Raw genomic sequence first — 27,675 nt, forward strand, 5'->3', positions numbered from 1 at the left:
AAGAGAACATAACTAGAGTTTGCTCTAGCTCAGCTAGCAGTATTCAGTATGATGGCGAGCCACAATAAGTTCATGTAATCATCATTAATTTCACAGATCAAACAGAGAAACCAGTTGTGGCCATTTGTGATTTCCCTTAGTTCTCGGCTTCCGCACGGAACATTGTTTTTAACCATTTGTCCTGTACGGTGAGGTGTACTAGTCTTGACATTCGACAAATGGCACCTTATGTTATTGCATAGTTGTTTCGGCATTAAAAAAGGGTGCCCGCTAGCATTCACTATCATCATCAGCTCGCTGCACAGATCCGTTTACTACGCTAGGAGCAAAAATTGTACTTTTTGACAGCCTGAGTAAAGGGTGGAATCATTGTGCGAGCACGTTCATTTCGCGAGAAAATATAGTACTATAAACTAGAGCAGAAGTTGTTAATGACTTTGCAGTTGTATTGTTTTGCAGTTTAGTTTGAAAGTAGTGTGACTGTAGTGAAATTTTTCAGTTTCGCACACAGTATTTGATGATGTGACTTGGTTCAGAATGATGTCTGGGCTCCGAACCGACCATTAACAGCTGCTGGCTAGAAGCATGTGATATACAAGGTCTTATTGTACATTGCCTCTGGAAGTGTTCACGACTTTTACCTCTGAAAACTTCGCTGTTGTTCATGCTGCTTTTGCTTTGTTTCCGATTTCTTTGCAGGTCTAACCATTCCAGAAATTCAGCAACTACTTGGGGATGCGGTCAACAACATAGTCAAGTATTTTTACAAGTCCGAGAGAGAGGTGACAATGACTTGTTCATTTTGGTTGTATCTGAAAAGTGGGAATAGAAATAGTAAAGGAAAAACTATTCTGCGTGGGCTCCTTTCATCATTGGTTATACAATCATTGAGCTGTTAACGTGTGGCGTAGACTTTAAGCACCTGGGATGGCTTTGTTCCGCACTTAAAATGTCAGTAAACTTGAAGTTCAGGACTCGGCAGTGTGACATTTTTTACTGCTTCCTACAGCTGTACATTCATCATAGCCTGCCCATTGGTATGCTTAAAACACCATTTCCTTGTATATGTCAGAATTAGGACATGGAGTTAGTGATGAGTGTAACCCAACGAACAACTTCCTCTTCTTTTCTCAGAGGGGCAACCTGACGATTCTGCTGTGTGGAGAGCTGGGTCTGGTCTACTGCCTTGAGCAAGTGTTCCTGTATGGCTTCAAGGACACACGTTTCTTCAGGCACGTCTACCTCTGGGAATACTTTGGTACGTCCTGGCTGTGTACTTCGCGCACCGTGTCTGGTTGACTCCTTTTCTCTTACTGGAACTCATGGAATTGTGGTGGGCACACTTCCAACAATGCAGGTGGACATCTGTCGAGTGGTTGGCTTTTCAGCAGCTCAAATGATGGCCATGGGGACAGGAGGGCTAAAGGGGAGTATGTAGGGTGTAAATAGGGAGTAAGTGTCCTACACTGAGGAAAGAGTAAACTAAAGAGAAAGTGAAGGGGGAGTATGTGGGAGTAAATAGGGAGTAAGTGTCCTACACTGAGGAAAGAGTAAACTAAAGAGAAAGTGAAGGGGGAGTATATAGGGAGTAAAGAGGGTGTGAGTTGCCTACACTAAGGAGAGAGTAAGCTAAATAGAAAGCGAAGGGGGAGTATATAGGGAGTAAAGAGGGAGGGAGTTCCCTACACTGAGGAGCGAGTAAACTAAATAGAAGTTGAAGGGGGGTATAATAGGGAGTAAATAGGGAGTGAGTTCCCTACACTGAGGAGAGAGTAGATTTGGTCCAGTGGTGGTTGTCTGAACACTAATGCATTAGTTTGGAGGAAGATGAGGCCAGAGACTCATTACGATGGAGTCTGGAGACTTTTATACAACTGGTGTTTACAAGGCATATATATATATATATATATATATATATATAGGGCCCTTAGATTTCATGTTTTATTTTTCCAGACTTTGGGGAGTAAAAATCTGACGATATTTCTTAGAAGTCCTTTTTGAGGAAAATTTAAGCTGGACTCCCCATGTAAATGAGATTCACACAGATATGTCTAAACCTCTTGGCATTTTGTATAAAATTAAGACATTTGCTGCCCGGCTGGCTGAAGTGTCATTTGTATTTTGCCTTAGTTCGTTCTCACATTTCCATTATTGTATTTTAATTTGGGGCACTGCGAAGAGACCAAACTTGCACAGGCCTGAGGAACTTGCCGAAGCGTCGCCGGCATGCCAGTAATTGTCACACTTAAAAGCAGTCGCTAAATTGTAGCTCATGCAAACATTGTAAAGTGCTCTTTGATAAATGTTCTTTGTTCGCCATTAGCAAGGATAGGCACACACGCGAAACCATTGGCAGACAAAATAGCTAGACTAGGAAGTGCTTGCTTGAACACTCCACCTGTTTATTTCTCTGACGAAGAACTTGCTTATTTCTGTTGTGGATAGAAATCACACATGTAGTTTGGTGTCACAGCAGGTGTGTGTGTGTGTGTAGATATAGGTGTTCTAATAATGTTGTAGATTGTGAGCGCTGTGTGTGTCCACTTCTGTTTCTGTCCCTTGCTACCTGAGGGGCTAGAACTTTAGCAAAAATTGCTGAGGCTCAGCTTGGCTAAGCCTGGGGAATGCGAAGCATATTAGTGGCTAGGCTTGGTAATACATGGCTTTCCTTGGTTGCATACTTGGTCATTTTAATACAACCACTAGAAGCCTTCGTCGTGGGGGAAGACAACGGCATGGCTACAGCGGAACGCCGACTAACCCCGAGACGCGCGTTGGGTGAGCGCCTGGATTGCCATGGAAGCCGCGTCTGCCTGCCCGGTGGAGCGAGCGTTTCACCTACACCGAGTGTGAACGCGCGTTCGAAATGCGCGGGAATGCGTGGGTGCGACGGCTAGGGGTCCCACAGCGAACGGCGCGAGGTGGAGGCCGGCTCTCTCATCCGATGTCACGTGGTGTGACGTCACGGTGTCACGTGGGGGTCCCACGGCGACGGCGTGAGTGGTAGCTCTAGCAATATGCTTCGCATAAAACCATACCTGTGTTCTGGTGCATTCGTGCTTTAGATGTGTTCATCGTGTGACCCGGAGTGCAGTCAAGCGTACCTCTCCCTGCCTGCCTGTCCTTTGCAGTGAAGGTGAAGGAGTACTTTGAGTCGGCCCTGCAGGACAACATGGAGGATGAGCGGCCCAACCATGTGTGGCGCTGCTACTGCCACCTGGCCAACAAGGTGGAGAGGGCCTCGCACACCATGGGCAAGGACGGCAAGTTCCAGCTGTTCATCTGCCTCGCCGCCAGGTGAATGCCCTTGAATCTCGGCTGCCTTTTACTCATTGCCACAATCATTTACGCTTTGTTTCTTGTCACTCACGACTCTACCACAGATTCTATTCAGTTTGAACTTATTGAAAGTACGGCCATTCCAGGTGTTTGTGTAGTACTATTCTGATCTACATAGCGGTTCCTTTAAAGGGACACTGAGGAGAAATTAAAGTTGGCTTGTATCAACAGAATACCAGCTCCTGATTACAAAAACGCCACTCATACGGACAACAAAGCTCTTGTAACATAGAAAAGAGCAAGAACCAAAATACAGGTATCGCCGCCACAGGCCAAACTCGCAAGTACAAGCGTGATGAGATCATAGGACAAAACAGTGTTGCTAGAACCGATGCTTTTAGTAACACTGGGACACGAGAAGCCGCGAATCACTGAGGCGCAGCCAATGCATGCGCAAATCCCCTTGGCGTCGCTAGATGGCGCCACGTACCCGGCAGCTACGCGCGCGCCTGCAGCATCGGGACCAACCAGCGCCTGCTCACCGGTGGTAGACGGCCTCCCGGTATTCCGCTAACGGTAACAAGGTACACGGTATGCTAAAGATGTCTATTTGCGAGAACTTCGTTGACGACTTCGAGAACGGGATCCATCGTAACGCTGGCAAAACGCCGGTGCAAACGTAAACGAAGCGACGGTAGCGATGGCCGCAATAGCCGATAGATGCCTTCAATGTGCGGCCGGCGGTAGCTTTCTTTTCGGCTGCTGCTAGGCCGCTCTGCTGGCCGTCAGAAATCACGGAGTCTGCGTTACGTCATGTGCACATCATGTTTTTCACGTCTCTTAGTCCTGTGTCGTCATAAGAGAATCCCAAGTTTGAATTAGAGCGGCGAAAAAACTTTTCAACTTCAAATCCAAATTTCTTAGAAATGAATGCATCTTTCGCTGCCGGCCAAGTGGCAACAAAGCCATTAAATGCCGAACTGTCGGATTTTGCTTTAAAAAAAAATATTAATAGAGCTCTCCTCAGTGTCCCTTTAATGCATGTGACTCCTCGTGTATCGATTTTTAATCACATGGTACTTTGTAATTTGGAACACAGTTTCATACTTGTCACATGCTTACATGATTAGTGCAGTGTTCAAAGGCGAATCGCCCCTGCTGAAGTAAATTGGTAATCATGGAGTATTCACCTGTTAAATACTCCCTTATAAGGTGCCAGACCAAGACAAACTTTTCTTCAGCTGTTTCTGAGAAAGCTGTACAGCTTTCCTTTGTAGTTGTGGGTGGATGGTAATGAGTAAATACTCCCTATTGCCAACAGGATTAGGTGTCAGTATAGAGGGTGTTTCATTTGATTTCATGAGATTCATTAGAAAGTGAATTAGAACATGTTTGGCGATTAATCAGCTACTGCTTTTATTTGTTTAAAAGAGGTGTTCATTTGGTCAGACAACCCAGTCTCAAACACGGGGATCTCGGCAATAATAGCATTGTTATTAAGGGGGGATGAGGGTCTTGAAAACTTGTTTTTTATTTTTCGACATAACTTGTTGAAACTTAGCATGCAGGTGTATCATAGAATGCTGATTTCAAATATGCATTTAGATTTCAAGTATCTCACCTGGAAGAAAATTTATCGCAAAATAACATTCAAATTAGGCAATTTCTTACGGGCCTTTATAGTAATTTATCAGTCAAATAATGATTTTTTAAGAATAAGTAGACATTTGCAAAGGCCCAAAGCACATGCTAAAGCTTTCTTTTTTGCTTTAAACATGATATATGAGCAATTAGGCGAAGTGTGGGCTAATTACCGCCACGTCATTTTTTCTTTCCAACTTTGTTGATCATTTATGATCAACAAAATTAGTTTGTAGACATTCTGTTAGCTTTAGGATGTGCTTTGGGCCTTTGCAAATGTCTGCTTATTCTTTAGAAATGTTTATTTAACTGATAAATTACTAAAAAGGCCCGTAAGAAATGACCTAATTAGGATATTTTATTTTGCCATATATTTCCTTCCAGCTGAGATGTTTGAAATCTAAATGCATATTTGAAATCAGCATTCAATGATGCACTCAGGTGCTAAGTTTCAGAAAGATATGTTAACAAATAAAAAGAAGTTTTCAAGACCCTCATCCCCCCTTAAACATCTGTGTCAACTGAAATATAAGGCCCTGTATGCATGAGCATACGCCTGTTTTTACTAGTTATTAGCAGTACCTTTTGCTCCAAATACAGTACCCAAATTCAACAGAGGCATGACAGCAGTAGATAAAGTGCATATGCAGTTAACAGCAGTGCATCTTGGTCTCACCATTCTGTTTTTTCCTCCAACCTCCATCCCTGTAGGGAGCATTTCTTGCACCAGATGATGTTCGATCTGGCGGCGTGTCCCGTGACGGCCACCATGTACGAAGAGCGGTCGTTTCTGCGCGACCCCAACCTGGTGGTCTTCCTCGTCCAGATTCTCGAGGCCCTGTCCGAGTTTGACATTGCCCTCGAGAGCTCCATCACCCGCGGAGTGGACAACTGAGCCGCAGCAAAGTGCCGCCACCATCGCACAGGTGCGTCTTCCACTCTCCTGTACGGTTTGGTAGTTCTCTTACGTACCATATCCTCTTCAGACCCGAGCGGTAGTTGAATTTTTCTCTGCTTATCAAAAGTGTACAGAAGCTGTATCTTACCAGTACTCACCTGTGGGGCAGGAACGTGGAGGCTAACAAAGAGGGTTCAGCTTAAGTTAAGGACAACGCAGCGAGCTATGGGAAGAAAAATGATAGGTGTAACGTTAAGAGATCGGAAGCGGGCTGATTGGGTGAGGGAACCAACGCGGGTTAATGACATCCTAGCCGAAATCGAGAGGAAGAAATGAGCTTGGGCAGGGCATGTAATCGAAGGCAAGATAACCGCTGGTCCTTAAGGGTAACGAAGTGGATTCCAAGAGAAGGCAAACGTAGCAGGGGGCGGCAGAAAATTAGGTGGGCGGATGAGATTAAGAAGTTTGCGGGGATACGGTGGCTGCAACTGGCCAAGGACAGGGTTAATTGGAGAGACATGGGAGAGGCATTTGCCCTGCAGTGGGCATAGTCAAGCTGACGATGATGATGATGATAAAATATATTTCTCAAGGCTTGACGTTACCATGAAAACACAGAAAAAGGATTTTGCTGCCAGAGGGCCAAGAGTTCTTTGCGTTCTTTTTCCCATGCTTTGCGCAGTGTGTCTCTTAACCTTCAGAAACATGCAACATCTTGTGATGCTTGTCTGGTCGAAAGCACACTCAGCAGAATGCGTATTTAAATGAAAATTACAAATGATCTCGGGGCAGAGAGGTGGGGTTCTTGAGCCGAACATGTTCTCAGGCTAGTTGACGGGATGGCACAACGCACTCTGGCCAGAGCATTTTATGAATTCGTATCATTTGAAATTCGGTTGATCATATCATCGAGATTCTACTGTAGTGTGAACACGCATTCATTCAACTAGTCAGTGTCAAATGCATCTTAATGCTTTTGCAGTGCCCTGCCGCCTGATGTCTTGACAAGCTCTCCAGTTCTTCATTCGAAAATGGATGGCTGCGACAGTTGTCAGTGTCAGCGGAGAGGCGGTGGTGCACAGATTCGGCCAGCTTGTTAAACATCGGCATGAAGTTGGCCAAAAGCTGGCTGGACGTCTGCTGGACGTCTGCTGGACGTCGGCCAGAAGTTTGCCAGAAGTCGGTTGGAAGTTGGCCAGAAGTCGGCTGGAAGTCGGCCAGAAGTCGGCCGGAAGTCGGCCAGAAGTCAGCCGGAAGTCGGCCACAAGTTGCCTTCAGAAGCCACTACGCAAAGTACACCATGTTGCGCTCTTAGTTCCTCGGGCAAAAAAAAAAAAAGAGAAAGAAAAAAAAAGTAGGGAAACAGATTCCCCGGTGTGTTTCGTATGCGCGAAAGAGAGGAAACAAATGTTCCATTCCTAGCCCCAGTGGTAGCATCAACTTCCATAGCTGTAGTTTTGCTGCCTGTGTGTTTTATCTTTGTTTATTAATGCTTGAGATCTGTTGCGGTCTCTGTGATGACTGCAGTCTCAAAGGGTTGCGCATCATATCTGCGTTGTGCATAATCAGAAATGCCCATCTCGGACGCGGTAACTAAAGAGATGCCTTCATGAGGAAATACTCCCTGCATGTTCTCATTCTTGCGACATCTTCGCCCCCATCACACCTGCATTTCGTAGTGTACATAGGGAACAGTCATCTGTGAGGTGTTCTGTCGGGGGTGGAGCCGGGGAAGCAACAGTGCGCAGTAATTTTTGAAAACGGAGTTTGGGAGAAATCTTGCTGCGTTCTTACGTACGTTGCCGCTTCTTGTTGCCGCATTCTGTTTTCATTTTTATAGTCATTGTACATAGTTTTAAAATGTTATGCAGCTGGGACGCATCATCGTAATATTTTTAGCCTCGCAGGTGTTGAAAAAGTTTTCGGCAAACCAGTGGTTCTGGACTCTCGTCATTTTTAAGCTTAGGGAAGGCAGGGAGTACGGAATTTTTCGCAGCACAAAGGGAAGAATGGCAGGAGGGAAGCCTTAGTCTGCTAGCCAGCGTTTCGGTAAGAACATTGGTCTTCATCTGGCAAGTCCTCTTATCAAGATGTTTGCTATCTCACTAATGCTTCCCTCCAGCAATTTTGTGCTGTATATTTCACTTTAAATGGCCACTAGGAGCTCAAATCCTGCTTAAACCCCCTTGTTGTGAGCCATTTTCGTAATTGACTAAGTGTTTAAAATTTTTATGAACCTGAAACCCAAGACAGGATCAATGCAAAGGTTAATTCAGCCATGTATCTTTGGGTGCAAATTTTTGGTGGAACTAGAGCTTTAGGTGTACATACAAAGTTTCTCAAGTTTATTTAATTCTGCTGCGTTAAAAGAAAATCTATACTGTGTGAAAAAAAAAAGAAAGCTAAGTCAATTGAGAGGAGCAGTTCTAGCATTGCCCTACTTAGTTCCTTTCAGACCCTTGGCTTGAGTTTGCGTTTTGACACTTTCATGCCTCACTCGTCTGAATATTCTGCGCCTTGCTCAGTTTGGAATACCTGCGTCCTGCTATTTTAAGTGCCATCGCCTGTTAATCACACGTTTTCAGTCATTTCCTTTGTAGCAGATGTTTTAATTATTGACATATCAGCGTTATTGCATTGTCGCCTATCTAGTGTTGCTTAGTGCGAAGCGTTTTGCTGTTGTTGTTCACTGCTTTTAGTCAGGAGGCTCTATGACGTGGCTCAGAGTTCAGTTTTAGTGCTATCTATTTTTTTTAGTCGGGGCTCTTTGGTAAGGTTGTCTCTTGCTGGGAATTGCTTGAAAGAAGCCGAGTGAGACAGCTGGCAACCATGATCAAGTCAGCATTTTAATTTTTTTGCACTGTCTTGAGTGAGAGGCAACGGCCAGCACCATTGCAAGCGCAAAAAATGACATGGGAAAAATATGTGTGTGAAGCTGATCTTTACATTTTCTTGCTCCTTGTCTCTGTCTGAACAAATCTTCCTTTAAATCTAAATTTTAAATTGTAATTTTGGCCTAATGTGTTCAAATTTTCATAAGACCATGGCATGGTGTGCTGTCCCGAGTCCAGTTTGAATTTCCCGCCCGGGCGCCAACTTCATCTGCGAACACTGGACTTCTCTCCTCCCCGCTCTTTCTCTTCCTTCTCCCCGTGCGCCTTCCCTCTCGCCCGCGTGCTTTCTCCCTCTTTACACCTCCCTCCGGAGGTGTCATGTTACGTAACTCGTGACTCTTTCCTTCCTTCTACCGCGCTGCACGACTGCGGCAGCACCGCGGTTTTAAAAGTTGTAAATGCCTGGATAAATATTCGATTTTCCTTGTGTTTGCGACCTGTCATCTATCTGAGGAGTGGCCGCAGCCCCAACGCGTGCCACGGACTCAGAATAGTAAAAACGCGATGAACGTCGAGTCGGTGTCTCGCGCAATCTTCGAAAGCACCTAGGCTCCGCTGGCTGGCTCCGCTCTTCAGAAGTTCCGTTTTCGCATCGCAGCCACGGACGACATGGCGTCACAGGACCGCAAGTCGCCCGCTGCTCAAGTGAGTCCGGACCAGTCTCATTTTGCATGCTCTGTGAACACATCAAGCTATGTGCAGTCACGGCATTCGTCGCGCTCAGCTCGTTCGGAGCGTTCGGCCGTCTCGACAACGCCAAGCATGCTGGCCGCCAGAGCAAGAGCGGAGGCCGCCGCGGCGCGAGTACAGGCTTCTCTCAAGAGGAAAGAAGCCGCGGTGAAACTGGAAAAGGCCAGACTGGAAGAACAAGAGAAAAGTGCGGCTGCGGCAATCGAACGCAAGAAAGCCGAGCTAGACACAGAGTTACAAGTCATGCAGTTGGAAAGAGAAGCGGCTGCCGCGGAAGCGCAAGCAGACGTCCTGGAGGCTGCCGTAGATCAGCACGGCGGGGAGCATCACATCTGTCGGACTGTCTCCGAGGCATCCGAAGACCGCGCTCAACGTACCTTTGACTACGTGCTTGACCAGGCTCACGTGCGCATCGGCTCGCGCCAGCAATCGCAGCAGCATGACGGCGGGGAGCACTACGTCTGTCAGAACGCCAATGAAGCACCTGCAGACCGCGCTCCATGCACACCAAGCACTCGCAACCAAGGCATCACGCAGAACATTGCTAGTCAGCAGGGAGATGAAGCTAACGCCCCTGAACTGACCGCCATAGCAAAGTATCTGATTCGGCGCGACCTTGTGAGTACCTCGCTTACGAAGTTCGACGACTGCCCTGAAAACTACCGGTCGTGGAAATCTACGTTCAAGGGAATGACTCGGACTCTCGAAGTCACGGCGAGCGAGGAACTTGACCTTCTCGTGAAATGGCTTGGGACGGAATCGTCAACCTACGCGAAGAGGCTGCGTTCCGTGCACGTCGACAGCCCAGAGGCGGGGTTAAAGGTAGTTTGGGAAAGACTTGAGGAATGCTATGGTCGCCCAGAAATTATAGAAGAGGCCATCTTTCGAAGAATTTCGAACTTCCCCAGACTGACCGACAAAGACACCCAGAAATTGAGAGAGCTGGGGGACCTGCTTCTTGAAGTTGAGGCAGCAAAATGTGACCCTCACCTGACTGGGCTCTCCTATCTCGACACCGCAAGAGGGGTAAACCCCATTGTAGAAAAGCTGCCCCAGCGCTTGCAACACATGTGGATCGCGAAAGGCTCCAAGTACAAACAGAATCATCAGGTCGCCTTTCCCCCTTTCTCGTTCTTTGCCAGCTTTATCAGGGACCAAGCGAAAACGAGAAACGATCCTAGCTTCAAACTCAGCTCCGCAAGCGGCACCCCTTCAAGGCTCACAAGAGTAGACAGATGGGCAACGGATGGAAGCCCGAGAAGAGCACCCATCTCAGTGCAAATGACGGACGTGGAATCAAGCACTGACCATCCGCCCTCAAACGCATTAAAGTGGCATGATGCAGCCAAGTATTGTCCTCTGCACAGGAAGCCTCACCCCCTCCGGAAGTGTCGCTCATTCAGGGAAAAGCCGCTGGATGAACGAAAATGTTTGCTGAAAAAGTTTGGGATATGCTACAGGTGCTGCGCTTCGACAGACCACTTTGCAAAAGACTGCAAAACAGTTCTCAAATGTGACGATTGTGGTAGCGATCGGCATGCCACGGCGCTTCATGCTGGAAATGCCAGCCACAGGCCTCCTGTAGCTCAGAACGATGCTGAAGATGCAATTCTAGACAAGGATTTTGCACTTCAGGTGTCATCCAGGTGCACAGAGGTCTGCGGTCAAAGCAACGGTGTCAAATCCTGCTCTAAGATCTGCTTGGTGAAAGTCAGTCATCCGACTCAGCCTCACAAGACTGCAAAAATGTATGCCATCTTAGACGACCAGAGTAACAGGTCCCTTGCAAGAACAGAGTTCTTCGACATTTTCGGACTCAATGGTCACAGTTCCCCCTACACACTAAAGACATGTGCTGGAACTAAGGAGGCAATAGGAAGAAGAGCGTCTGGCTTTCTCATAGAAGACATACATGGCTCCGTGAAGCTTCCGTTGCCAACGCTTATCGAATGCAACGAAATGCCTAACAACAGGACCGAGATCCCAACACCGGAAGTGGCATTGCATCACCCTCATCTCAGAGCTGTTGCTAAATTCATTCCTTGTTTGGACCCTGAGGCCAAGATTCTACTTCTCCTCGGGAGAGACATCCTCAGAATACACAAGGTTCGACAACAGCGCAACGGACCGGCTGATGCGCCATTTGCTCAGAAACTGGATTTGGGATGGGTCATCGTAGGAAATGTCTGCATAAGTCGAAGTCGCACACCGGACTGTGTCAGCAACCTCAAAACAAACGTCCTCGAAAATGGACGTCCCTCCCTTTTCGAGCCATGTGAGAACCATTTCTTGGTCAAGGAGAAGCTCACTGCCATGCAGCGGTCGACACAATGCTTCCAACCAGCTCAGCACGCTGCTAGGAAACACAGCTATGACGATGAGATCGCTGAAACGCTGTTCCAGACAACGGAGGATGACAACAGACCTTCCCTTTCTGTCGAGGACAGGAAGTTCTTGAAGCTGATGGACGACGAGTTCTCAAAGGACGAATCCAACAGTTGGATAGCGCCTCTCCCCTTTCGTTCTCCAAGGCCATGGCTTCCGAATAACAAGTGCTTGGCCGAGTCACGCCTCACTGCTGTCCAACGGACCTTGAAGAGAAAACCAGAACTGATGGAACAGTTCACGGCCTTCATGGACAAGATGTTCAAAAACGGCCATGCCGAGGAAGCTCCACCAGTTCGAGAAGGAGAAGAGTGTTGGTACCTCCCCATCTTTGGTGTTTGCCACCCACGAAAACCCGGCGAAACACGAGTTGTATTCGACTCCAGTGCACAGTTCAAAGGCGTGTCTTTAAACAGTGTGCTGCTTACCGGTCCAGACTTGATCAACAGCCTGCTCGGAGTGCTCATCCGATTCCGGAAGGAACCCGTGGCCATAACTGTGGACATAAAGCACATGTTCTACTGCTTCCTGGTACGGGACGACCACCGAAATTATCTGAGATTTCTGTGGTTCCGCAACAACAACATCTGCAGTGACGTGGTGGAGTATCGAATGAAGGTTCATGTGTTTGGAAATAGTCCTTCACCAGCAGTTGCAACCTATGGGCTGCGGAGAACAGCACGAGAAGGAGAGGAAGAATTTGGCAGCGACGTCAGGCAGTTCATCGAGAGGGATTTCTATGTGGACGATGGGTTGAAGTCTCTTTCTACAGACAAGGAAGCCATCAGCCTGATACGCCGCACACAGCAGATGTTGGCCGCATCAAACCTCAAGCTCCACAAAATAGCCTCTAACTGCCCTACAGTGTTGGAAGCATTTCCAGAAAAAGACCGTGCCAAGGATTTGAAGGATCTTGACTTGTGCAATGGCACGCCGCCAATCCAACGCAGTCTGGGAGTTTCTTGGAACCTGAAGAAGGATGTCTTCACATTTACGACTCCAATCCAAGAGAAGCCATTCACTCGACGCGGTGTCTTGTCAGTGGTGAATAGCCTGTACGACCCACTTGGGTTTGTTGCTCCAGTCATCGTTCAAGGGAAGTCCCTCCTCCGAGAGCTGGTCGTTGGGACATGCGACTGGGACTGTCCACTTCCTGAAGACAAGAGGGCCGCGTGGGAGACGTGGAAAGACTCCTTGCAATTGCTCGAGCAGCTGGACATACCTCGCACCTATTCCCATGCCTCACTCACTACCGCACAGCGCAAGGAACTGCACATATTCTCCGACGCATCAACCAAGGCTGTGGCTGCAGTGGCTTACCTCAGAGTGACATATCCAGATGGTGCGTGCCATGTCGGGTTCGTCATAGGAAAGGCTAAGCTAGCACCACATCCGGAACACACCATCCCAAGGCTTGAACTGTGCGGCGCGGTGTTGGCAGTGGAGCTAGCAGAGCTCGTCAGTCGTGAAATAGATATGGAGCTTGATGCTGTAAATTTCTACACTGACAGCAAGGTGGTCCTAGGTTACATACATAATGAGACTCGGAGGTTTTATGTGTATGTCAGTAACAGGGTCGAACGCATCAGGAGCTCTACACGGCCAGAGCAATGGCACTACGTTCCTTCAGACGTGAACCCTGCGGACCTCGGAACAAGGTCTGTGCCAGCAGCCCAAATGGCAGGATCGGCCTGGCTGACAGGCCCGGAGTTTTTGTATCATCAAGAACACTGCTCGCGGGTATTGAAGGGCAAGTTCGACTTGGTCGATGCTGATTCTGACACGGAGGTGCGGCCCCAGGCAAACGTTCTCGCAACCAGTGTAGACGTGCAAGAACTCGGCAGCAGGCGGTTCGAGCGCTTCTCGAGTTGGATTAAGCTGACTCGCGCAGTTGCAATGCTCGTGCAGCTGGTGAGCAAATTTCGGGGCACCTCTCACAACGTGTCAGACTGCCCGCATAACAGCTCATCTCGACAACTAGGACCTTCTACAGAACACCTAGCCCGAGCGAAGGCAGTCATTATTCTGTCTGTCCAGAAAGAAGCCTTTTCAGAAGAGTTGAAAAGCTTGCAACGAGGAAAGCGACTTCCGAAGTCAAGCCCTCTGTGGAGACTGGACTCATGGGTTGATTCCGACGGTCTTTTGAGAATTGGTGGCCGACTAGACAGAGCAAACCATTTCGACCAGCTAGAGCGGAAGCCCATCATCTTGCCAGGACGACATCACGTCACCACCCTGATTGTGCGGCATTACCACGAGCTGGTAAAACATCAAGGCCGCCATTTCACTGAGGGAGCAGTCAGGGCAGCTGGGTTCTGGATCGTCGGAGCTAAGCGTAGCATCGCCTCATACATACACAGTTGTGTTACGTGTTGCAAGCTCAGAGGAAGGCAGCTGCAGCAGAAGATGGCAGACCTGCCTGCAGAAAGGCTAAGCACCGAGCCGCCTTTCACTTATGTCGGATTAGATGTATTTGGCCCGTGGCAAGTCGCTTCTCGTCGGACCAGAGGCGGTGAGGCCAACAGCAAAAGGTGGGCCGTGCTCTTCACTTGCATGAGTATCCGCGCTGTTCACATCGAAGTGATCGAGAGCATGGACACCTCAAGTTTTATTAATGCTCTCCGGAGATTCTTCGCCATAAGGGGCCCGGCAAAGCAGCTGAGGTCCGATTGTGGTACGAACTTTGTTGGAGCGTGCTCAGAACTAAAACTGGACACCAGTGGCCCAGACCACGAGAAGCTAGGAACATTCCTGTCAGACCAAGGATGCACTTGGGTATTCAACCCCCCTCATGCTTCTCACATGGGAGGAGTGTGGGAAAGAATGATAGGAGTCACACGGCGAATTTTGGACTCCATGCTTCTTGAGAGTACCTCTCGTCGCCTTACTCACGAAGTATTGGTAACCTTCTTGGCGGAAGTCTCGGGGATCATAAATTCCCGACCCCTCGTTCCTGTCTCAACGGACCCCGAGTGCTGGGAAGTGCTGACTCCTTCAACACTCCTGACCCAGAAAGTCGGCGGCAACACAGTGCCACCAGCCTTCGGTGAAAAGAATGTGTATCGGCGACAGTGGCGGCAGGTTCAGTGGCTGGCCGACACCTTTTGGTGCCGTTGGCGACGCGAGTTCCTTACCACCCTGCAGAGTCGTCGGAAGTGGCAGGGGACAACTCGGAATCTCAAGGCAGGTGACCTCGTGCTCCTGAGAGACAGCCAGATTCATCGCAACGAGTGGCCCATGGGACTCATTGTGAACGCCATCGCGAGCGCGGACGGCAGGGTGCGAAAGGTCGAGATCAAGACGGCGACACGGGGAGTGCTTAAGACGTTTCTCCGTCCTGTGACTGAGACAGTCCTGCTTATTCCGTGTGAGGACTGAACACATCACATAGTGGTTATATGTATAACCAGACGGGGAGTGTGCTGTCCCGAGTCCAGTTTGAATTTCCCGCCCGGGCGCCAACTTCATCTGCGAACACTGGACTTCTCTCCTCCCCGCTCTTTCTCTTCCTTCTCCCCGTGCGCCTTCCCTCTCGCCCGCGTGCTTTCTCCCTCTTTACACCTCCCTCCGGAGGTGTCATGTTACGTAACTCGTGACTCTTTCCTTCCTTCTACCGCGCTGCACGACTGCGGCAGCACCGCGGTTTTAAAAGTTGTAAATGCCTGGATAAATATTCGATTTTCCTTGTGTTTGCGACCTGTCATCTATCTGAGGAGTGGCCGCAGCCCCAACGCGTGCCACGGAATCAGAATACATGGCATTATGTAGGACGTGCATTTGCACATTGAAAGTAGTAACTGAACACACAATTTTTTTTTTTTATGCTCATGGCAATTCATTACTTCTGCATTTGCACGCATTTTTTTACTCGTGTTGCTTTTTTACTCTTACATTCAGCCACATGAATAAAAGAAATGGGCCAGCTAACAATCAATCTGACTATGTATCTATCTTGAATAGCTGACTATCTTGATCGCATTTCACAATTCCCAGTAGCAGACTGCCTCACAGATGGTTCGAAACCAATGTAGCCTGTGCTCAGTCTTTGCTAAATGCTGTTTAACTTCATCCTCTGTGGCAGCTCGGGCCTTTTTTTTTTTTTCCTTTGCAGCCGTTGCAACGCAATTTATCGCAAGGTTGAAAATTGTCTGGGGACCAGAGCAAGCGTGTTGTGAAGTATGGTGTTAGACGAAACATTGTCTGACATGCTAAACGAGGAAATGGTGTTGTCCAGAAGTTCACAGATAAATCGGTACTGCTGAGTGTGTTCTTTGTATTTGCGAGAAAATTTGCACCTAATGACAGGATGGATTCATTCCTTAAAAATGGAGCTGCACACTTGTTTTAACCACACTTTGCATTTTAGAACTAGTTGGCTTGCCACAAATAATTAGGAATGAGCTCTGTTCTCACACTGTTTTGTGAGGGACGCTATCAGTGGTTCAAGAATTGCATAGCATTATGTTTGTGGTGGGCTTTTGTGAAATTTTGCCACAGTGAACTTGCTAAGGCATATGCCATTTCTGCTTGATATCAAGGAATGCGATGAGAGTAAAATTATTGTCCCCTCTTATATACAACCGGAGTTATAGGGTTTCGAAGTTACCTTTACAGAAATGCGAAAAAAAAAAAAGGTGTTTTTTCATTTGCCAAGCTGCTTGGTATTCTAGCCACATGAAATGTACAGTCACATCCATAATAATATGGGTCACGCTTTGGCGATCCTCTCAGGTCTTAGCTAGCGAAAATTAGGAGGCACTGTATACATATGCTAGCAGATGCCTCTGGTGCGTTTTCACAGAGCTCCAAGATGCCTTCACATTTTCTCTACAAAAGGTATGAGGAAAGTTCAGATGCCAAAATGTTCTTCGTGGTATTCTGGCCGCACGTGTACACTCACAGTTCAATGTTTGTGAAACGCTGTGACAAAAATTTGACATTTTTTGTTGCATTCACTGTACATTGCATACGCTCATAATTAGGTTACATGTGTCTGTTCCGTGCTAATGGAAAAGATGTACATTTTTTTTTTTTTCGCTGATATCACATTTCATAAACTTTTCACAACAGGTACATGTGCTTGGTGCACAAAGGGTCCATAAAGTTTTACAGGGAATTTCAGTTTAACTGTAGATTTTTTTTCAGTTTGACAAACATTCTGCTCTGCCGATAACATCAGAAAAGTAAATAGTAGATGCCCTTTTTATTGCTTGGACTTTTCAGAAAACTTAGCAGAATAATGCACAGCTCCTCTGGATTTCTAAATTTTTTAGTTTGAACAGTAATTAGTGGCCTGCGATTGTTCAAATGCTTTTCCATCACACCTGTTACTGTATCTGTGGAATTCTGGGCAACACCTTGCGTTACTGCTTGGTTTCAGATTCCTACTAACACTGACACGTGTTTTAATGAGAAAGCATGGTATATTTTGTAATGGAAAGCATCCTTTGTCATGATTGTTTGAACCCAGGTGGCCTGATTCATGTCATGCCTTGGGAAAGAAAGTACCTGTGATTTCTTTTTGTGTTAATATCTGTGAACTGCATCTTGACATGTTTGAATGCGTGTTTTGTGACTGTTGGTGAATCTGACAGCATAGTTTTTATTCATTGCCTCGCACTGTCTTTATCATTAGTTGTTCGCGAGTTGTTCGTGAGTTGATGGGTCAGGTCATAAGTTCTGTGCCTGGGAAAAGCTGCATTTGTCTTATTTATTGTGAAGTTTCTAGTGTCTTTTAGGAAAAGGAATGTTTCCACCCTGCTCATGTTGTCCTAATTAGTATATTGCTTATTTAACGAGCACTCTCTGTACGTGATTGTTCTTTATTTGATTGCCTTTTTGTTGAATGTAATATGCGTAGCGTGGAAGATGCTTTGTCCTACAAAGTTGTGCCGGTATCCAGTTCGCTGTTTATACGGAGTGTTGTTTGCTAATGGGGACGAGTATAAAAGCACTGACTATCTTTGCTCAAATTTTTCGCAAAGGTGAAATTTGACGTCAAGTGTTGCCATCACCTAGTGCAGCAATGGTAACAACATTTATTTCACCTTTCTTGCAGTAATTAAGGTGCGCCCTAATTTACGGACTTCTATATTTCCAATCTGGCACTGCAATTAATGGGTCATTTGTTTACTGTGGACCCAAGGGGCATGTAACATAACCAGAGTGTCGTACGGAAGGCGGTACACAACAAAACTACAGAATGCAACAGTAGAGACAAATAGAAGTGATACAAAAATAAACACAACATGCTACATCTGTGTAAAATTTGAGCATGACATCGTTGGTGATTTAGAAAGACACATATTGCATTCTTTGATTATTCAGCATTTCAAATACTATCACATTATGTTTCACATTGATTTCTTTAATCACCAGCAATGTTTATAGCTCTGTCCCTTTTGTCTCAAGTGCTCTGGTCATTTTTGGAGAAACTCCAGTGTGGCCGACGTTTAGTTGTGCTTGCTGCTGCCTGTTAGCTGGTTCTAATTGTACTGAAACCATTGCTCATTAGAAGGTCGGTGACATGACTTAAGCCTTTTGACTCTAGCCATCTCAGGTTTGCTCTCGATAAAATAAATCTCAGGCAACCATAGTACAATGTTTCCTTTTGTTTTGTGTAATGACTGCGTGGTGCAAGAATTTCGCTCTTTCCTTCCTGGTACAGCGTGCTTGGATTTTTGTTTTATTGCTGTGGCTCATAGCAGTGGGTCGAGTCATTTGTTAATGTTTCAAGCATTTCCACATTGAGTGCCCAACATGGCTGTTTAATTAACTGATTTTGTTTTGAAAAGTCTTCCTTGAGTGTGTGTCATCCTCACGTCACATTATGAGCTCACCAATCACTCGCACGAGAATGAAGGATTTGCTAACTTCACACAATTCAAGATAAGCGTATTTGACTAGAGAGAGAACGTCATGCCATTGTACTATTCCTGCTGACACAATTTCTTCACTTAATTTTTATTCGTTTTACATTAGCGTTGGGATTAATGTTAAAAGGTAAGCACCTTTTTGGTTATGAAAGCTGCAATGTGACTTTATTTACAACACTTTTCCTGAAAGAGTGGCTTTGCAGCGCGGTTGCAAAGACTCTCACTAGCTGACCTTGAAACTCCATCACTGATGCCACCAAGATGGTGCATCCATTGCTCATGATATCATAATAGCCCAGACATACTGTCAGTCCAGTATTTGCGACAACTTGCGGACATGAAGTCCTGGATATCATTGATACTATGTCAAGAGCGTTCATTATGTGAACACTAACAGCATTTCTGTCACTTAGTGTGGGCCACATGTTGATATCCCACACACACACGCACGCACATGGATACATACATTCACACACATGCCAGAAAACGTTCTCTGGGTAATACATGAAGCAAAAAAGAAATGACTAGCTGCGGAGGTGTGCCATTCTTGCTGAAGCAACTTTGCTATCAAGGCACAGACGTGCAGTTTCCACATAGCTGTCTGATGTTGGCAACAATGTTAACTGAAATATTTGTGCTCTTGGCTTAAGGCAAACTTTCAGCAAATATATAAGCTTTTTTTTTTTCACCTTAAAATGTAGTAACCATGCCCGCAGCAGTAAATTATGTTTTGGAAGGCTAATTTATCTTTTTTACATACATGCATATGTGAACAAGAACCTTTAATTTTAGGACTGCTCATATCATTTGGTCGCGTCTGTCAACCCTTGTAAGCATTTGAGCATGAGAATATATGATGCCTTGAAGAAAGTGCAATGAAGTGTGAAAAGGTTTTTCTGCCGTCGTTTAAGCATGAAGCTTTCATGAGCGTTCCTGTTGATGTTTGTCTCAAGTGCTTGTGTATGCTTATCATTTGGTCAGATCAAATTGTTATCATTTGTTGATAAGGTGTCAGTGCATTTTGGGGGGAACAGCGCCTCGTAAGTTGATTTGCGTAAGGTTTTTTTGAGGAGAATCTGCGAATTCTTCCTTCGAGCATTGTCTGAATGAGTGCAAAGATGCCTTACAAAAGTAAATGTGCGGATGTTCTGTGCTCAGGTGTGACCTCTTGATCCTCTGATTCCAGAGTTATTAGTACTGCTCAGAAAACATAACCGCCCTGTAGTACCAGTTATGCTAATCAAAGATGCTGACTTGAGGAGATAGGCGTGGAATATTGTATTGATCAAATGTTTAGGGGAATCCCCCAAGGTGGAGTAGATATGTAATCAGGGAGTAATTACTCATTGACATCCACCCAAGCGCAGCCATACGGCTACAAAGGAAAGCTATACAGCTTTCTCAGAAATTTCGCAGTTAAAGAAAAATTCGTCCTGGTCCGGGGTTCGAACCCGGGACCACCGCTTCACTGGAGCAGTCGCTTTACCAATAGCGCCCCTAAATAGTCCACAGCTCAGCAGAGCTCAGTAAGATCTACGATAAATCTAAAAAAAATATATATATATATATATAGAAGTGGTCAAGCTCATTCATGAAATTTATGAGCGCATTACATCAGTTAAAGATTTGCTGATAGGACCCTCCATAAAATTCTTTGGCACAACACTAAATGAAATTGGATCCTGTGGCATTTGAAATATTCATTAATGGAATTTAATTGGATCATTTTGGAATTACTCTGCAACAGAGGTGTATTTTGTACTATGCTGGAGAAATTTGCATGGCCTGCTGCTTTTATAAAGATTTAGGATCTTCATTAACACCTTCATTAAGACCTTCAACAGATCCCTTGTGCCCATGTTCTTTTACTGTAAGTGGCAGGCTTCTAACAGTCATGAAAATAACTCATGAATATTGTATTTTTGAAACCATTTTCTTAGTCATTAGATTTTGTCATTTAATAATCGTTTCCTCTTTTTGTATAAGCTGTCTTAGCTTGATTGTTAGTTTCATCATTTGTTAATAGAGCATATATAAAGAGAATAGCTGGAATTCAGTAAATACTTTGTGGTACAGACTTTTCCTCAAATACCAGGAGTACATGCTGAGTAGTGAGAGGACACTGGCTGAAGCTTGTCCTAATGCAGCCTTTCTGGGTTGACGTTGTGTTAATGTAAATAATGGGAAAGCAAAGTCTATATTTTTATCTGGCTGCATCCAGAATAGCTTTATCTAGTGATTTCATGTGAGTCGTTCCTCGTCACTTTTATCTGCTGGAACAAGGCAAGACGGACGTGGCTGCCCAAATGTGTTTTTTTATTGGTTGCTTCGGTACACACGACAACGTGTGGACACGGATAATATATATGTGTTTGTTCTTATTGTGTAAATATGTACATAGCCCAGTTTTTGTTACTCAAGAGGAAAGTTTGGTGAACTCTCATGCTTGGCTGTGTTCACAGTGCTTTGTGTGTGCTTGTTGTGTGGCAATGTAAACACACCTCGGCGGTTTAGTTCCGTTCCTTCAGGGGCATCGAAACCACAGTTTCCGGTTATGCCTCCAGCTCATTTCATAGCTTTCCAATCGGTGATTTTGGCTCAAAAGCGCTCGAGTATATGAATATCAACACGCTTTCTAGGGAAATCATAATTTCGTTCTACCGTTAAGCAGCGCTGTTTATCCGGAAGTCGTGGTGCCATGCTTTCTATGGAGAACGAAACCAAGCCCCTCGGTGTGCATTCGTTTTGCTTCTGTGGTCACCATTGTTGCGCTGCAAAAGGGAATTTGTGTAGGCCTTTGTGTGTCCTTGGTGATGTATCACTAGTGAGCATACCGGAGAGAGCATAATATGCTGCCTTCTCTTTTTGGACATGTGGATAAATACAGAGGGCATATGTGCCTGAAGTGATGAACCTGTCTGTACTCCTTTGTTGGGGGCATTCGCGTACGTCGCTTGAAAAAACTGTGGCCTCTGAGTTCAAACGCAAACACTTTCAAACACGACTTAGACAAGGGGCATTTAGTGAATATTGACTGGAGGGGCTTGTCGCGAGCGATCCGACTAAATAAAACTTCTCATCTGCCTTTCTGGGCAACTGCATGGCTCGCTGCTAGTGTACTGTTAGTGCTCGCGTCATCTGTTATGGAATGGTGTCAATACTACTTGGAGAAGAACTCAACTGATTACAAATAAATGCGTATGTCAAAGGGAAGCAAAAGGTAATGCGATAACCAAGAAAGAATGCGAACTTTAGAGAAAATGCTGGACAAGCCAACATTACAGTTTTATAGTATGGCTAAAACTAAACGGCAAATTTTTTTGAGGATAGGGCTAGGTATGCAAGGACAAAAAGCTACTGGCAAAAATTTGACCGTGCAAATGACTTCCGTTGCTGTGTTCAAGATGGAGATCACATTGTTATCCACTTTTAAGCCTTCCAGCCCTCTTTGCACAAGGCCATCACTGAGATCCGAGCTGCACTGGGGTTTAGGAGCAGCCAGATCATGCTCAACTTTCATAAAGAAGCAAATAAGAGAATTTGAGGATGGGTGGAGAAGGGCGAGAGAGTATTATCACACACCACCACTGTGATACAAAGGGGAAGACTAATGAGGTTTAATGATGCAAGGGCAGCTCGGCCAAAGGACAAGATATTCAAATTTTGCATGGGATCAAAGACATTTTCCAAGCATTTTCACCCCAGAGAAGCTGAGCTAGTGGCAGGCCAGGAAGAGCTTGTGCCCGTTGCATTGCATGCGGATCTGCCTGGCAGGCGCATTGTAATTGCTTGAAAATTAAATGCCGAAATCGATCAAACGATGCCCGATGTCAGAAATTTTGGTGACTCGCACCGCTCTGTCCCCTTGGGTTTGCTTCTACACGATCCGTCCTCTCTAGTTACCTTAACTATCACGGGAGGGCGCCAACGTCGCAGCGAGGAATGTAATAAGGTCCGTTCGATTTACCCGCCGCGGTGGCTCAGTGGTAAGGCGCTCGCCTACCGAGCCGGAGTACCCGGGTTCGAACCCGACCGCGGCGGCCGCGTTTCGATGGAGGCGAAACACAAGAGGCGCCCGTGTGCTGTGCGACGTCAGTGCACGTTAAAGATACCCAGGTGGTCCAAATTATTCCGGAGACCTCCTCTACGGCTCCTCTTTCTCGCTTTCTTCTTTCACTCCTACCTTCTTCCCTTCCCTTGCGGCGCGGTTAAGGTGTCCGCCGATATATGTGAGACAGATACCGCGCCATTTTCTTTCCTCAAAAGTTCACTACAAGTAGGATAAAGAAAAGGCAGTTGCTAACACTGGGCCAAGGTTTAAAGTTTGACTACATTAAACAAGCTAGGTATCAAAATTCAAGAGGTTATTTTTTTTCTTGTGATCAGCTTCTTGTTTAGGTACAACGAACTAATTTTTTGTGCCGGTCCTGAACGTAGGCGGAGCTTTCCAACCTGGGCGCTGCCATATTGTTCCCTGGACTGCAGTGGGCACCCCTCGCTAGCACGGTGGAAGCGGCGGCGGAACCGGTTTCCAGCAGTCCAGAGAGGAGGCGTTTCGCCGCTTCCACCGTGCTAGCGCGAGGAGCCCACTGCAGTCCAGGGAACAATATGGCAGCGCCCAGGGAGGGGAGACGGCTCTCTCCCTCTTCAGCTCGGGCCGGAACTCGTCGCGCGCGGACGTTCCGGCGCAGTGCTCTGCTCTCCGCCAGCTAGGCAAAGCCTCGTGAGAACTTTTCCCGCGACCTCGTCCCGTATTGCCCCCGAGCTTCTCCCCTCCCCTAGCGTGAGCGAAACATTCGCTCGTTACTTTGCTAGCGAGTCGGATGACCTCGTTTCCTTGGCGTATTTTTTGTAGCCGGCGTTATTGTGAATGCCTTTTTTGGTGTCAGCCAATTCTTTGTTCCCATGGGGCAAGGCTTGCCCTGGTCGGCATGTGCTCGGCAGCGCTCGCGATCACCGGGTTGGGTCGTCGATTTGCATGGTCAGCCGCGGTTAAACGAGGGAAACGTAGTTATCCCCCTATTTCAACCTCACTCGGCTGCTGACCTGTAAGACGCGGGTTCGATCACGGCCGCTGCGGTTGAATTTCTTTGGAGGAGAAATTCTAGAGGTCCGTGTACTGTGCGATGTCAGTGCACGTTAAACAACCCCAGGTGGTCGAAATTTCCGGAGCCCTCCACTACGGCGTCCCTCATAGCCTTAGTCGCTTTGGGACGTTAAACGCCATAAACCAACCTATTTCAACCTCACCAAATTTTCGCGGGCGCGTTGGTGCATCTTTAAAATCTGGCTGAGGCGAACTGAACTTACGGAGCCTGAAGCAGACTTACACCGGCGCGTCCTGTGAATGTAACCTCAAAGCCCTCTGATTGCACTTAATTAATTGAGAAGGTTACGTAGGGCGAAGTGAAACAACTGCAGGCGATTGCGAGGGGCAGCGAAGGCGAAGAGGAACCGGTTGTGCCGATCATATGTGGCGACCTCCCGATAGGCGATGCGGGGCGTATGAAGCATGCAGCTCGCAGTGTATAAAGAGAGTTTTAATTCACTGCAACGATAAAGGCAGCCTGCCTCAAATGGCCGAATGAAAAATTCAGGGGGCACTTTGGCTCTCTAAAATGCTGCAAAGCGAAAGCGTTTCCTGGCGGACAGTTTTTTATATTTTATTTATTTTATTTTTGTTTCTTTTCTTATTTTTTACATTTTTTTGTTTCTTTTATTTTATTTATGAAACCCATGCATTCACTAGATGCGCCTTTATTCATGCTCAAACCCTGAGCCTTCGTGGCGGAGTGGTAACGGCGGGGAACGGCTTCAAGTTACGTAACCGCCTCCTACCTCGCGTGACCTATACGGAACTTTGACGTCACAGAACTGTCGAAACCGAAGCAGCATGAGAGAAAATTTGATTATGTAAATTATTTAGCGGTCGTAGACGAATACCACTGTAGTGATCCATGCATATAGTAACAGCATAACTGCAAGTAATAAAACACGCCACAAAAATCAGGAGTCTTAGTATAAAGGAATATGTTTGGTACGCGTTTTTTGAAGGCAACCAAACTTTGCAAGATACCACGCAGTTTTGCCAGAAAAATACAACAGGTTATGCCCACAATGCGGAGAGGTCTCGAACCTCGACCGCGCAGTCTGGGCGTTGTTGGGGTTCGGCTGCTATCCCACCGGTAGTTGCGATCAGGCGGTCTCCGACGTGGTAGCTGCAGGTCAACTTCTAACCCAGCGCTGCCACCAATTGTTGCGAGCCGGGTCTGCAGTGATGCCCCGTAGGAGGTGACGAGGAGATCGGGAGGCTCAGGGAGAATAACAAGTATATTTACAGTATTTACAACATTGAATGGTTACGTATTGGAGGCTGAGAAGATTGCTCAGGGGTCTGCCGTTCGATGAAAGAAAGTGTAGGGCGCTTTAACTCTTTCACTACCGTGAAAGCCTTTCACATAGCCTATAGCCCGTCTTCCCGCCTTTTCCGTCCAATCAGAGAGACTTCATCTTGGGCGCCCCCTTTAATTGGATGGACTCGACGACGCTCATTCGATGACTTTGCCAGCTTGCCTGAATTATTGGGTCACAGAGTCTCCCGCGTGTCCTTTTCTTTGGTCACCACCTCATCGAGTTGGCGCCAAGTTAACCAAAACGCAGCTGGCTTTCAGCTAACCAGGAGCAGACGGCTGCACAGGAAGCCGGCCGACCATGGTGGTCTCGACCCTTGGGTACGAATTAACGCCACTATATAGATTAAAAAAAATTCAGGGGACACTTAAATGTCTAAAGTGTGCAGAGGCGAAAGCGTTTTCCTCACCACTTTGACTGCCTCTGTGGCACTGGTGACGTTACGCATAATTAATGACTAATTACTAAGTAATGACAAATTACTAATTTGTGGGTAATTACTGATTAATGACTAAATACTAGTTAACTGTTCATTAATGACGCCTAAGCATTGCGTTTAGGAGTGAAACGCTACAGCGTGTTGTAGCGCTGCCAGGGAGTCCACGGAAGGCCACCACCCGTTCGCGTGATGCCTTGCCCTTTGAACGCAACGCTTTGTGAGCAAAGGAAATGGCGCAGTAATTCTCTGTCACCTCGGTGGACACCTGAACCGCACCGTACAGGAAGGGAGGAAGTGGGAGTGAAAGAAGAAAGAGGGGCCGTAATGAATAGATTGAAAATTATATTTCAGGGAAGGAAATTACGCAGTAACTGTCTATAATGACTGCGTTTGGGCGAGTTGGTTAGACATGTTAAACCTGGAAAGCGCAATAAAAACAACGGACAACAGAAAGAGACAGACACACGAGCGCTCGTGTGTCTGTCTCTTTCTGTTGTCCGTTGTTTTTATTGCGCTTTCCAGGTTTAACAAGTAACTGTCTCCCACATCTCGGTGGACACCCGTCAAAAGCGTGGGACCTCTGCTGACAAGCTTCTGCTGACAGCGTTCTGTCGACATGGCATTAAAGACATTCGCCTTAAAACCCATACAAGGAGGCAAGGCGCATAGTTTGCGCCCTCTCTGCATGTATGGTTTTTGAATCCGGGGTCAAACATGAAAAACGGCTCATATTTGCTGCTTTACTTATGCTTACTGCCATATCCTCGCCCCGCTTCATCCTGCGGCGGTCTTTGCGCGCCACTGTCGAGGTTACTGTGGTTACAGTGCTCACAGCGGCGGTCCATTTGTTCCTCGTGCGGTTACGTTGAAGTGACCACTTCCATAAGCAACCTAGCAAGATCTTTTTTTAAAAAAACCTGACGTACTACGTACGAACAATCTTCAAAACTTTTTCTGGTTCTTTTTGTTGGTCACTGCAGTACTAACTGTCTCTGTCTTTGCTCTTTGTTAAAAGGTGCAAGTTCTGACACGCTTTGGAACAGAATGTTTTTTCGTCAGCACTGTGTTTAACAGACGTTTGAATTGAACATCCTGCACTCGCAGCTGGAAGTAAAACTACAAAAACAAAATTGCTGGAAGTTCTTGTTAGGCAGAACACTTCTTCCTATCTCTGTTCTTTAGATTATACTTTGGATAACGGTAGTAAGTAACAGAATTTTCTCAAACCGTACAGAAAGAGCTCTGTGATGTGGCCATGCTTATATATAAGCGAAGCAAGTTAAATATCTTCTCTACAGGAGCAGACGCCATGTTGTATTTTATGAAGATGTATTTTAGCAACGGGTAAGAGGGAAGCACATACCCCTGTCGACCGGAGGATCCTGGCGGTATGTTTAATTTGTGACGGAACAGCGCAAAACACCGGGACATGAGACAAGAGACAACATGCCCATTTTCACGAACAGCTCTTCAGAACTATAACTTGTTGTGGCGCTTTTTTCTCCGAAGGAAAGAATGCGTCAGTTGGTGCATTTGATGCTGTCGGCGCTGATGACCCTATTGACCCGCGTACGGAAGAGTTCGTGACCTTTATCGGGCTTACGAAGTAAACGACAAATATTCTGTGAAGCCCGACCATAACGACGAAAATCGTCAATTTCTGTTGGCAACCACAACAACTTAAAATAGCTAGGGCTAAAGGGCAGTGTTTCTTCCACAACGGTGAACCTGTCTCCTCATTCCTTCTGTCGCAGAGTGTGCAGAAGCGCAAGGTGTTTGCCGTCTATCTGCCAGACAACGAACGTAGGAGCATTGTCTGAAAAGACGTCTGAAAATGTCTTGCACCTCTTCTCAAGACATCTTGTAGACGTTGCACAAATGTATCAGAGGCCAGTTGAGATGGCTTGGTTATCTTGGCAAGACAGATTATAGGTGTACAGTAGATGGGTTGGTGTTCACTGATAACAAAGACTGACGGCTCCAGCGCTACTGGCATCGTCTCTTTCGAGCACTGCCGGCCCAAAGTTTGACTCATAACAGCCTACTCTTTTTTTCTTTTTTGTTAGGACCGAGTTTTGTTAAAATACACGCTACAATAAAAATGTATTTTCGATACACCGATACTTTCATTTTTACAAGCGATACCCAACAGCGATACTCAAA

The 27,675-nt window shown here is 46.4% G+C and overlaps 2 protein-coding genes across 5 annotated transcripts in view; both read left to right on the top strand.

The window, feature by feature from the left end:
- pns (DENN domain containing pinstripe) overlaps nt 1–7,185 on the top strand; it is a 56,708-nt gene extending 49,523 nt beyond the window's left edge. For all 4 annotated transcript variants that reach the window (XM_089561017.1, XM_089561015.1, XM_089561018.1 and 1 more), the window contains 5 exons: nt 700–782; nt 1,135–1,258; nt 3,132–3,297; nt 5,632–5,846; nt 6,801–7,185. In XM_089561017.1, coding sequence (XP_089417143.1) covers nt 700–782; nt 1,135–1,258; nt 3,132–3,297; nt 5,632–5,815 — 557 coding nt within the window. In that variant the 3' untranslated portion in view covers nt 5,816–5,846; nt 6,801–7,185. The remainder of the gene's footprint in view (nt 1–699; nt 783–1,134; nt 1,259–3,131; nt 3,298–5,631; nt 5,847–6,800) is intronic.
- A 4,530-nt stretch (nt 7,186–11,715) lies between these two features.
- LOC149330474 (uncharacterized) lies at nt 11,716–27,332 on the top strand. Its single transcript, XM_089559436.1, has 2 exons — nt 11,716–12,768; nt 27,267–27,332. The coding sequence occupies exons 1-2, from the start codon at nt 11,716–11,718 to the stop codon at nt 27,330–27,332; spliced, it is 1,119 nt and encodes a 372-aa protein (XP_089415562.1).
- The last annotated feature ends 343 nt before the right edge of the window (nt 27,333–27,675 follow it).

The sequence above is a fragment of the Amblyomma mixtum genome, chromosome 9 (genome assembly GCF_055824585.1).
Source record: "Amblyomma mixtum isolate Tamu chromosome 9, ASM5582458v1, whole genome shotgun sequence".
NCBI lineage: Eukaryota > Metazoa > Arthropoda > Arachnida > Ixodida > Ixodidae > Amblyomma > Amblyomma mixtum.